The sequence below is a fragment of the Lactuca sativa genome, chromosome 5 (genome assembly GCF_002870075.4).
Source record: "Lactuca sativa cultivar Salinas chromosome 5, Lsat_Salinas_v11, whole genome shotgun sequence".
NCBI lineage: Eukaryota > Viridiplantae > Streptophyta > Magnoliopsida > Asterales > Asteraceae > Lactuca > Lactuca sativa.
This window is the reverse complement of record NC_056627.2, coordinates 352,177,218-352,189,638: the sequence shown is the minus strand read 5'-3', so window position 1 is coordinate 352,189,638 and position 12,421 is coordinate 352,177,218. Positions and strand designations below refer to the sequence as shown.

Genomic DNA, 12,421 nt, shown 5'->3' with positions numbered 1-12,421 from the left:
CTGAACTGGCAAACTGGATTCAGGTATGTCCTGTGCTGCTCTTCCCAAACTGTTTATAATCAATGAGTACATATCTCAGCATAGTCCCACAAATACCCCCAGGGTCAACCCTGGTCGAAGTCAAAGTCTATAGTCAAGGTCAACAGTCCATATTGACCTTGACTCGCCGAGTACAATCATTCACTCGTCGGGTTCCCTACTTAACTCGTCAACTCGCCGAGTAACCCGAGGGACTCGTCGAGTTCCTAGGTGTTTACGGCCATAAACCACCAACTGTACACCTTTGACCATACACCCTTGGCCGTAAACCCTTGGCCGTAAACGAGAAAACCATCTCGAATCGTCGAGTCCGCCAAAGTTCATCATGATTACGGTCCTTTCCAGTGGGACTTAAGGTCCCAAAATTTAGATCCATCATCTCCTATTGTAGATTTCATGTAAAGTTACAAACTTTACGTGTATGCAGGGCCTTTCATAACCATAAACACCAAAACTAATCCTCCAACAAGGTTTTCATACATGGAGAGGAATAAGCATATAAAGGATGCAACTTTATGATATTTAGGACCTAGTGAGGTTCAGATCTAGAACCATACCCTTGTGATAGGTCCATATATAGGCGTGCTTCCATTTCCTCAATGTTTGGTCATGAACTCCCAAATAGAATATAGGCTTAAGGTAAACGATTCATACCTTAATTTGATGCCCAAGACAAACTAGATGCTAGATCCAGTGTTTTCCCCTTGATTCTTCTTCTCCAAACCTGGATTGTTTCCCAAATTCCCAAATTCAAGCCCTCAAATGCACACACTTGACACACTAGAGAGTTTGCAGCCGTACACAGTCTCTTATGATGTTAAGGGAGGCTATAAGAGCGTTTAATGAGGCTTATATAGGGGAAAACCCCAAAATTAGCGTTTTCATTAAACAACACTGACTCGTCGAGTCACTTCCGATTCGTGCCCCTGAAATACGATCCTACTCGACGAGTTGAGCTCCCAACTCGCGGAGTCCATGCATGAAATTTCTCCATTGGCAAGTTTCCAACCAATGCTCAAACCAAGTGTTACATATCTCCCCCACTTGAACTAGACTTCGTCCTCGAAGTCTGGTGACCCAAACAAATCTGGGTAATGGTCTCGCTAGATCGACTACATTAGCAACCCCTTTGTATTCCGCCTTAGCACTAGATCGAGAAATAGTTGTTTGACATTTGGATGACCAGAAAATCAAGTTGTCCCCCAAGTAAACATAGTAGCATGAGGTAGAACAATGGGTGTCCGAGCAATCCGCCCGATTTGCATCAATGTATGACATAAGGTTGGTTGGTGAACTGGCACTCATGTATAACCTCATATGTAGTGTGCCCTTAAGATATCGAATGATGCATTTTAGGGTGTTAAAGTGGGCAGATCGAGGTGCATGCAAACTTGCTGGACAACGTAAGATATATAGTTTATTGGTGAGTGTTAAGTATTGAAGAGCCCCAACAAGGCTTCAGTAGGTAGTCAGATCGTCATTTAAGTCACCCGCTTCACTACTTAGTTTTTCGGTTGTATCTACTAGCGTGTGTACTAAGTTGTAATCTCCTATTTTGGCCCGTGCTATTATTTCTAAAGCATATTTTGCTTGAGATAAGAGCATGTTGGTAGCGTCACGTTTGACCGAGATGCCAAGGAAGTAATGTAAGGAACCTAAGTCCTTCATAGAAAACTCTGACGAAAGGCATGATATAAGTTGTTAGTGAAGAACCGAAGAGAAGACGGTGAAGATGATATCGTCTACATATAAGAGGAGATAAGCAATGTTGGTGTTGTGGCTGTAGATAAATAGAGAGTGATCACATGTGCTATGTCGAAAACCAAGAGTAGTAACGTAGTCTGTGAAACGTTGGTACCATGCGCGAGGTGCTTGTTTCAAGCCGTACAAGGACCGTTTTAATCTGCAAACATAATTCGGAAATATGGAATCTCGAAAGCCAAGGGGCTGATGCATAAAAACCATCTCAGAGAGGTGCCCGTGAAGGAAGGTAGTTTTTGACGTCGAGTTGGTTGATTTCCCACTTTTTGTATAAAGCAATGCTGAGAACCGTCTGGATGGTAGCCAGGTTATCGACTGGGATGAAAGTTTCCTCGCAATCGACACTTACCTGTTGAGACCTTCCATCACAAACCAAACACGCTTTATAGCGCTCTAGGGCACCATCAACCTTTGTTTTATGTTTAAAAATCCACATACATCGAATAATGTTCATGTTAGAGCGACCAGGTACTAAATTCCAAGTATTATTATCACTAAGAGCGTTAAAATCGTCAGTAATGGCATGGTTCTACTCAGGTATAGATAGTGCATCAACGAGGTTGTGTGGGAGTGGAGCAATGGTGGTGATGGTAGAAGTATGTAAGGATAAAGGTTGTTTTGGTTTAGTGATGTCGAGTATAATCCGGGTGGTAAATATGCAAGGTGGTGGAGGTGGAAGTGGCGGATTTGGAATATGAGTGGGTAGTTAGGCATTGGTAGTAGGAGGTGATGGGATGTTCTGTTGAGTGTTGGTTTGTCGGTGATGATAGTATGGATGAGAAGTGGTGCGTCGACGGTAGTAGAGGAATTTGTAGGCAGCGGAGTCTTTGGGGAGGTGGGTGTGGGGCTACTTGACTTGGTAATCTGAGAAGAGCCGGGAGATGTTGGGGTGGAGACAGGAGATCTTTGGCTAGTAGGATAGTTATTCAAATCCTAGACGGTTGGATGTGGTTCGATTGTGAGTGACTGTTGAAGGAAATCATCGACATGAGGGGACAAGTGAAGTTTATTAAAAGGGAAAACATGTTCATCGAATACAGCATGTCAGGATATTATGATCTTATGAGAGGAAAGATCATAGCATTTATACCCCATGTGATTGGTGGGGTATCCAAGGAAGATAAAAGGAGAGGATTGGTTTGCCAGTTTATGATTGGGGGTGGAAGGTGTGAGAGGATAGCATAGGCAACCAAAAACTTTAAGGTGATAATAAGTGGGGTGTTTGTGAAAAAAAGGAAAGTATGAGCAGAATAGTGTTTTGTTTTGTGGGGAAGAATATTGAGAATATACGTTGCCATTTGAAGGGCATGGTGTCAAAAGGTGGTGGGGAGAGACGTATGAGCAAGGAGGGTGCAAGCCATGTTATTGATGGTGCGAATGGTTCGTTCCACTTTTCCATTCTGAGGCAATTTGTGAGGACAAGAAAAACAAAACTGCATGCCATTAGTAGTGCAGAAGCTATGAAAGGATTGATTGTTATATTCGATGCCATTGTCACACTAGAAACATTTTATGGAATATTCAAATTGAGTGGTTATGTGGTTATGGAAGTTGAGAAAAAACAGAAAAGACTTTTGATTTGTTGGATAATGGGTAAGTCCATAAATAAATAATGTAATCATCAATAATCAACACGTAATAACGGTGACCTCCCGAGTTAAGAACCGGTGAGGTCCATAGAACAATATGAAAAAGTAAAGATGTAAAGGATGTAGAAGCATAAAATGGTAGCTTTTTATGTTTTCTAAATACACAAGACTGACAAATATGTTTATTGTAAAAGGAACGAACATAAATAAAATTGTTTTTATTTAAAACACGTAAAGATGATCCGGGATGTTCCAAGCGATGATACCAAAGATCTTGTGACAAAGCAGCAAATGTGGAAGAATTGGTGACTTGTGTATTTGGTAGTAAAAGAGGGTAGAAATCTTCGGTGCTATCACATCGGAGGATAGGAATCTGGGTCTGGTAATCCTTCACAAGACATCCAAAAAGGTCAAATTCAATAGTAACAAAACTATTAGTGGTAAGGCGACGGACAAATAAAAGGTTTTTAACGAGGTTAGTAGCATTCAAAATATTTGAGAGTTTGAGAGGTGGGAAGGGAGGTTGAAGTATGGTGTATCCAAAACCATGGATCGATATATGTAAACCATTACCAACGACAATACGATTCGGTCAACTATTATTGACATAAGTTGAGAGTTTACGTGTGGTATTTGTCATGTGATTGGTGGTGCCTATGTCAAGATACCAATTGGGGTCCATATTCAGTGTCATCATGTGCATGGCCTTTTTGATATTAGTTGAGTGTATGAAGATTCAGAAGAAGCATAAGTGCATGAGGTGGACCTAGAATAGTGGTTGTTGGTTGGTAAAACTGATAATGAGGAGCTGTGGGGTGTGGAATGGATGGAGAGTTCCAACTAGTTCCATTCCAGTTCATCCATGGTGGTTGTTGCTTTTGAGTGTATTATCCGCTCCCACGACCGTGTCCCCGACTCTTTCCGCGCATGCCCCTACCTCCGCCACGATAAAAACCTTCAGAGGTGCCTCTAATCGAAGACTGAGGCTGATGAAATTAGAGAGATTAGGGCGTATCTGAGGTATCACACCGATCATGAGTGCTAGAAGCTACGACATTGGTTGACGGCGGTGTGATAGTAGTAATCGATGAAGCAGTAAGGGCATTATTGGTAGGTGTTTGTAGAGATTTCCTGGTTTCTTCAAGACATAATTTTGATCAGGTAGTGTAGAAGTCGAGAAGCGGAGTATATTATTGGAGAAGAGTATCAATGCTATCGTTTTGATCCGTAAGGCCAACGATAATTTGTAGCACCAAACGTTGATGATCAACAGGAGCATCCACATCAGTGAGTTGGTGTGAAAGTCTCTTGACTTCTTGACAGTAAACAACTATATTGGCAAAGTTTTCAAGTTTGGTGTTGGTAAATTTTTGTTGAAGGTATAGAGCTCTAGCATGTTTACTATCGATAAAGATATGCTCTATTGCTTTCCAAACATTAGTTGTGGTGGCTCCTGGAGTGAGGATGGTGATGAGTAGATCCCTAGATATTGTCCCATATATCCATTGCAGAACAATGGCATCTAGCTGGGACTATTTTTCATTGGTCTTGACAGCAACATCTTTTTCAATCGTAGAAGAGGGAGTGGCTTTAGAAAGAGGTAAGATATGATTGATTACTTGGAAAGCACGACTTGATGTTTGATACGGTAACAACAACATGATGAAGAGGAGTTGACATTGTAGTAGATGAGATCTAATGAGTAGAGCATGAAGAAGAGATGAGAGGGACGATGATCTGCAACTAAGGTTGAAGAATCTTGGTTTCTAAAAATACAAATTATCACAATATAATCGACTAGTCTAATAACCATGCATTCACTGAACATATAATATATAGTACAAATAATAATCCCTTTAACTCACATACTAATTCCAATTACATAAAATGTCTGATGACACTAAAATCACCAACAACTTTTGTTACAATATGTTTTTCTTTGTTTTGTTATATTTTGTTTTGTTTTGTTTTTTCTTATCTTGTGTAAATAGGAAACACAAAATATAATGAAAATAAAAAGTTATATTCATATACTCATGCAGCGGGGATCATGATTTGTGTGTTCCTTACACCGGAACTGAAGCTTGGGTACAATCGTTAGGCTACAAGGTTATCGAAGAGTGGAGAAGTTGGAAGGTCGATGGCCAAGTTGCAGGGTATGTCTTTGTTTCCCAAAAAAATATATGATACCAAAACATGACCATTACTCACGTGAAGCTTCACCTAGATGGATTGATAAAAAGAAGAGGGTTCAACAATGAACCATTTTAAACCTTAGAACCAAAGAACCAATATTTTCTCAACTTTTAGAGCAAATTTTTCATCAAAAAAAAAAAACTAAAGATATAGATATTTATAACCTTTTATCCTCCATCCATTGATATCAAATTTGATAAAAAAAAAAAAAAAAAGATTGATTTGTTTAGATTCACACTATGAATTTGTTTAGATTCATATCGTGAATCTATACAGATTCACCCTGTGAAATCTATTCACACTGTGAATTTGTGTAGATTCATACAGTAAATGTATACAAAATTAATGATTACTATATTTTTAGAATTTTTTTTGATAAATAATAATATCTAAAATTTGAAAAAATAATGGTTCATTGGTTCTATGGTTTTAAATGGTTCCATATTAAACTTATATATATATATATATATATATATATATATATATATATATATATATATATATATATATATATATATATATATATATATTAAACTTATATAAGATCTAAAATTTGAAAAAATAATGGTTCATTGGTTTTATGGTTTTAAATGGTTCCTTATTAAACTTTTATATATATATATATATATATATATATATATATATATATATATATATATATATATATATATATATATATATATATATATATATATATATATATATATATATATATATATATATATGTTGAAGTATTTCTGCTTGTTGCAGATACTTACGAGCATACGCGAACAACCTCACGTTTCTTACTGTCAAGGTTTGTCACACGTAAATGTATATGCAATCTCTCAATATTTAAGATGCTTGTAACGAAATGATGTTCTAAGATGTTCAAATTGAATGCTTCTCATATCCAAGTGCATAAATTTTGCTTTATTACATGGTCCCACATCCGATCATATATCAGACACACTATTTTGCAAATCGGTATGACACTAGAATGAAGCATAGTGCATGTTTAAAGCATAAATTGGATATAATGTAAGATGACACGAGTTTACACATTTAATTAAGTATTAACCGGCGAGAGCCTGTGTGTTGGTTTGATATGATGCAGGGATCGGGGCATACGGTACCTGAGTACAAACCCAAAGAAGCGTTGGCGTTTTACTCCCGTTGGTTAGATGGAAATAAAATATAGAAAAATCTCCATTAATTGTTTTCAGAAGTTGTTAGTAACATACTACCGTGCTTGTTAATTTGAAAATAATTTGCAGGTGTTATGAAAAGGGAAAGGTAACATAACAAATGGCATGTACAGTTTTGTTTTATTAAGTGGTATTTGATAAATTAATTAAAATGAAATGATTTATTAAACTGTATGTCAAATTTAATATAATATTTCCGTAAAGTTCGGGATTCCCTTTTACAATTATCCGTGATTAGTCGACTTTACCGTAAATTGTAAGTTTTAGTTAGATTAACCTCTTGTATTACTTTGTTAGGTTGATAATATACTAACGACATATCCATCAATCAATCTAGTTTTTCTTCAATAACTTGGCCAATATATATAATTGCTTGGCTACATTCCATTCGATTCACTTTTAAACGACGTTGCACCAAATTGATCATTCCCAAACATCAATTCACCAAATTGCGATATTGATTCACAAAATTGGCACATCCAATATTTTTGTGTATTGACCACAACAATCAGTGAATCCCACCAAGTCCATCTTCGAGTATTTTCATTTGTATTCATTAATTTTGTTATGGTACACAACCTCCATGGGTCTGCTTACTTTGCTAGAACCCTACACCAGAATAGAATGTTGGTATGGTAAAAATAAAATATTAATTGTCTTTTCACTACTAGAAAGGCTCCTGTATTTTCCTATGAAAATACGCGCGGAACACGAATGTGTAGCAATTTCCTACAATGTTCTTAGAGAATTTCGAGTTTTCCAATAAAAATTCAGGACTAACACAAATGTGTAACAATTTCCTAAGGACAAATGAAAAACACATCTTTTATATTTCCTTGGAAATTTCTGCACGTTTCCGAAGGATATAAATAAAATTTTATGCGGAAAAGTTCTATTATTTTGGTCAAACTTTTAATAAAGTTCTAAAGTTTTTTTTTTAAAAGAAAAGTCATATTATTTTGGAAAAACCACATAATCTATCATTTCATGTTAAAATATAAAAAATGATTTTTTCGTTAATTTGGACAAAATGTTAAACAATCGGGAATTTTATGTTGAAAAAAAAACTTTTAAGACTATATTAAAAAATTTCCCAAAATAATGATATTTTTCTACATAAAACCCGAAATAAATACTCTGAAAGAAAAAACATGCACGATACATGATTCAAACATGGGTCTTTAAATTCTAGTTACACACACATTTTTAATTCACAATTTAATTTTCTTGGGAAATCCCTCCTAATTTCCTATACCCATTTCTGAGAGAATATAGACAATCCAATAAAATGAAGGCAATACGTTGTAGTTTATTTGGGGCTTTAAAAGGAAAATACCGGCTATAGTAAAAAAAAATAGGAGGTAAATTCAAAATTTGGACATGAAAAATGAAAATTCCGGATATAGACATACGTTCCGCAGAGGACCCTCTGCGGACCTCCGCGGAACCATGAATTCTCCGCGGAAGGTTAAATTATGTTCTATTTTCTCAATTTAATGTTGGTCCGCATAGATATCTCCGCGGAGACATTAAGTCCACCGCGGAGGGATTGCTTTGACGTTGATTAAAGCCTCCGCAGAGGAGGTGACGCGGTGCTCTGTGAAGGCCTTAAAGTCGACGCGGAATGGGTGGTTGCAAGGCTTTTGGCGACGGTTTTTTGTGATATAAATGGTTTATTTCATCTTTTTAGATCCATTTGCAATATTAGATCGGTTTTAGTGTTAGAAATTTGTTTTCAAAGAAAATATGAATTTTGTTATTTTACATACGAGGGGTTTTTGGAAGATCAGTAATGAGATTAACACCTACGTTAGACCAAAGTTGTCCAACTTAGGTTTACTGTTTCCGCTAAATTTTGAACATCAAATTTTGTTTGATTTGGTCAAAAGTAAAGCTAGTGCGTTCAATAGTAATATATCATTGTCATTTCAACACCCGATTCATGGGTATGTTATGAATATTGTAGACGAAGCAGATGTTCATCAACTCAGAAATGTAATTTCTGAAACGAAGGAGATTATGCATTTGTATTTGGAGGTGTTTGAGGGAAGGGTCGAACACACAGAAGCTGTTGACAAGATTGTATCATACAATGTTGAAAACATTGTATCTGATAATGTTGAAGAGTGTTCACAAGAAGAAACTGTGGCAGTGAATACAATGGAAGAAGAAAATTTATATGAGTTTGGAAGACTGCGTGACAAAACTCTGTCAGACGATGAAGAGTCAAATCAAGGTTGGTCAGAAGATGAGTTCACACATGGAAAAAAGGCTTTAGACATCTTTTACGGTATGCCTCCCACACCTGATTGTCCTGATCCTATTGTTGAACCTGGACCATTTCGCAATTTAGGTTCAGATGATGATATGTTTGTTCGTCAAACGTATGATAACAAACAACAACTAATATTTGCTTTGAGTTTTAAAGCAACTAGAGAAAATTTTCAGTTTAAGACAAAACATTCTAACAAAAACCGTTATGAGGTATATTGTGAAATTGAGAATTATACTTCGTGCTTATATGCAAAACGCATTGATCCCACTGGTGAATTTGAAATCAGGACTTTCAACAATGTGCACACATGTTCATCATTACAGATACACCCAAATCATAAGCTTGCAAATAAAAAAGTCATGGCTACTATATTGCATGAGATTATGGGAAAAACTCATTCCAAGGTTTGGAGGCCTAATGAAATATCAAGGGATTTGAATGCTTTGCTGGAAATCAATGTAAATTACAAACAAGCTTGGCGTGCAAAACAATATGCTATGAAACTGTTGTTGGGATCCTCTGAATAATGTTTTTCCAAACTTCCTATTTATTTTCACAATTTGAAGAGGCATAATCCCGATACGGTGGCCTATATACAAACAGATTCAGAAGATTGTTTCGAGTGTCGTTTTTATGCCATTGGGAGCATGGTAAATACAAAAAACTTGTTATTTAATATGTAATTAATTGTAAAAAAATTATAGTGTTTATGTGTTCCATTTTCATATATTGCAGATACGAGCGTTCAAACGTTTTTGTCGTAAAGTTATTATTATGGATGGTGCATATTTGAAGGGTGATTTTAGGGGAATGCAGTCGCTATGGATGGGAACAACCAGATAGTACCCCTTGCGCACGGAATATGGAAAAAAGAGAGTGGTCTTACTTGGACATGGTTTCTTGAAAAGTTGTATGAATGCGTTGGTGATTGTCGAGATTTGACATTTGTAACTGATAGGGTCAATGCAATTCGGGTTAGTATTGAAAATGTTTTCCACATGCTTATCATGGTGGTATGACTTTAATTTGGACTTTAATTATGTCAAATAATAATTTCATTATATATATATATATATATATATATATATATATATATATATATGTTCTTTACAGGGAAACGTTCAACATTACTAACAGTGTCGGCTGAAAAAGTAGTTAGAAAAAATGAAGAGCGTATGACAGGATGGTCTGTTTCTGGTGTTTCAGATGCAATATATCAAGTGCATGATTTCAAACATGGTGACATAGTTGATATGAGGCAAGAGACTTGTACATGAAAATATTGGGAAGGAACTGGGTTGCCTTGTGGTCAGGTCATAATGGTCTTAAAGCACTTGAAAAAAACTAACTTTGGACATCTGGCTATAGATGCTTACAAAATGGAAACATACCAAAGTACTTATCATGAGGCGGTTTACCCCCTTCATGAACCGTGTGATTGGGAGATTCCTGCTAAGATGATGGTTGTTAAACCCCCGATAATGGATACAAGTCAAGCTAGTAGACCGAAAAACAGAAATCGTATCCCGTCACAAGGTGAGGAACCTATAGTTAGAAGGTGTAGTAGATGTGATAGTACAACACATAATGCAGTGACTTGTCCGACATTTGTCCCGGTGAAGCAAAATAAGGCTAGAAAAAGTAACTCGACATCAGGTAGTAACACAAAAAGGAAAGGGAAAGGGACACAAGGGACTCACGAGACGCTAGAGACGGACGGGACACAAGAGACGCGCAAGACGCAAGGGACACAAAGAGAAGACTATTGTTCAACGTTTGATTTGAATGATTGATGTTGCATTTATAATTAATTATGTCATGTTTTGGAAGACGGTTATTGTGTACTTTGAAATGGTGTGGTTACTTTAAAGATTATGGGTAATATTATGATCATATTAGTGCATCATTACAAGTAGAACAATAACTAAAACTCGACGATAATACATAGAACAAAACAAAAACACATAATAAACGTACAAAAACAGTAATTAACTTAAGAGAATTGCAATTGATACTTTTCTTTCTCCATTGTTATATAGTCGCCCCTAATTCTTATTTTATCTTCAAAACGGTCCTTTTGCCGCCCAAGATCTATCATTTCTGCATCCTTCTCAGCAAGCCATTTTTCAGTCAGTTTGATAGTCTTCTTAGTCTTTTTTATCCATTCATCGTGGTCTTTGATTTTTTTATCAATATGCATTCTTTCCTCAACCTCTTTGCACTTTGCCGCAATGAGGTCATGACATTCTGTGAGAGCCCGAGATGACTCTTTATCTTTTCTTTGTTGTGCTTCAGCCCATTGTAATTTTTGCAAAGTATCATCAGACATATATGACTCTCTTATGTTTGGTGATGGGGCAAGAAAAGGGTCGATTGCATCACGATAGAAACAATCAACTTCGTTGCACGAGTAAATATACAAATTTGAAGATGAACTCATATTAAATTTCAAAATAATTTGTAACTCCTTACTAAAAATTCAGTGATCATCCATGACAATATATAGGCCCTTCAACTCCGCAGAGAGGTGTTTGTCAGTCCGCAGAGCTATTTGCCAGTCCGCAGAGCTGCTTGTCAAGTCATTATCATCCTTACATTACAATTATGGGAATACAATTATTTATTAAAAGGTAAACACTATTTATGAAAAACTAAACAACGTCAATGGACCAAAAGTAAGGTTAACATAGAACTGAATACAAACTAATATTCGTTGTGATCCGTACATTTTGTGACATCCCCATTTTCACGGCCAGAAAAGACCGATTTGTTTATGCTTTGTTTTATAAATCAGAGTGATCGTTTAAAGAAAACGGTTGCGGAATTTGTTCCCAAAATAAAATATGATAACCATTTATCAAAACGTTTCTCAAAGAGAATGTATTTTTATTAAATAATAAAACCTCGGGATGTCATGTTCCGATACAGACCAAAAGCATAAACAATAATAAATAGACCTTACAACAGTTACTCATAACTACTGGCCTATAATCCAAAATCTCTCGTCAAGTCCACCAACTTATACTCTTGTGCCATTACCTGTAATGCAAAGAAAACTGAGTGGGTCAGGCTTGGGAGCCTGGTGAGCATATAGGGTTTTCAACCCACAATAATACAATTATTATATTCAACCATCAAACAATCAACTCAATTATTCATCCCTATTATGTTTCTTAGGATTTTACCCTAGGAATTCAACTACTCGTCATTCCTTCATTCCTAAGGATTGACCTAAGGGATTTACACAAACTTCCATTGCTACATAAGGCGCATCTGCCAACATTATCCTTTAAGCGCCTCTGCCAGGATTACGTCATACACTATGAGGCGCGATTGCCAGGTTTATGACATTCTCTTTTAGGCGCATCCGCCGA

The 12,421-nt window shown here is 36.4% G+C and overlaps 1 protein-coding gene across 1 annotated transcript in view; it reads left to right on the top strand.

Moving 5' to 3' along the window:
- Window positions 1–6,910, top strand: part of LOC111900638 (serine carboxypeptidase-like 20) — a 31,487-nt gene extending 24,577 nt beyond the window's left edge. The window contains exons 12-14 of the mRNA XM_023896520.3: window positions 5,432–5,545; window positions 6,336–6,381; window positions 6,682–6,910. Coding sequence (XP_023752288.1) covers window positions 5,432–5,545; window positions 6,336–6,381; window positions 6,682–6,765 — 244 coding nt within the window. The 3' untranslated portion in view covers window positions 6,766–6,910. The remainder of the gene's footprint in view (window positions 1–5,431; window positions 5,546–6,335; window positions 6,382–6,681) is intronic.
- The last annotated feature ends 5,511 nt before the right edge of the window (window positions 6,911–12,421 follow it).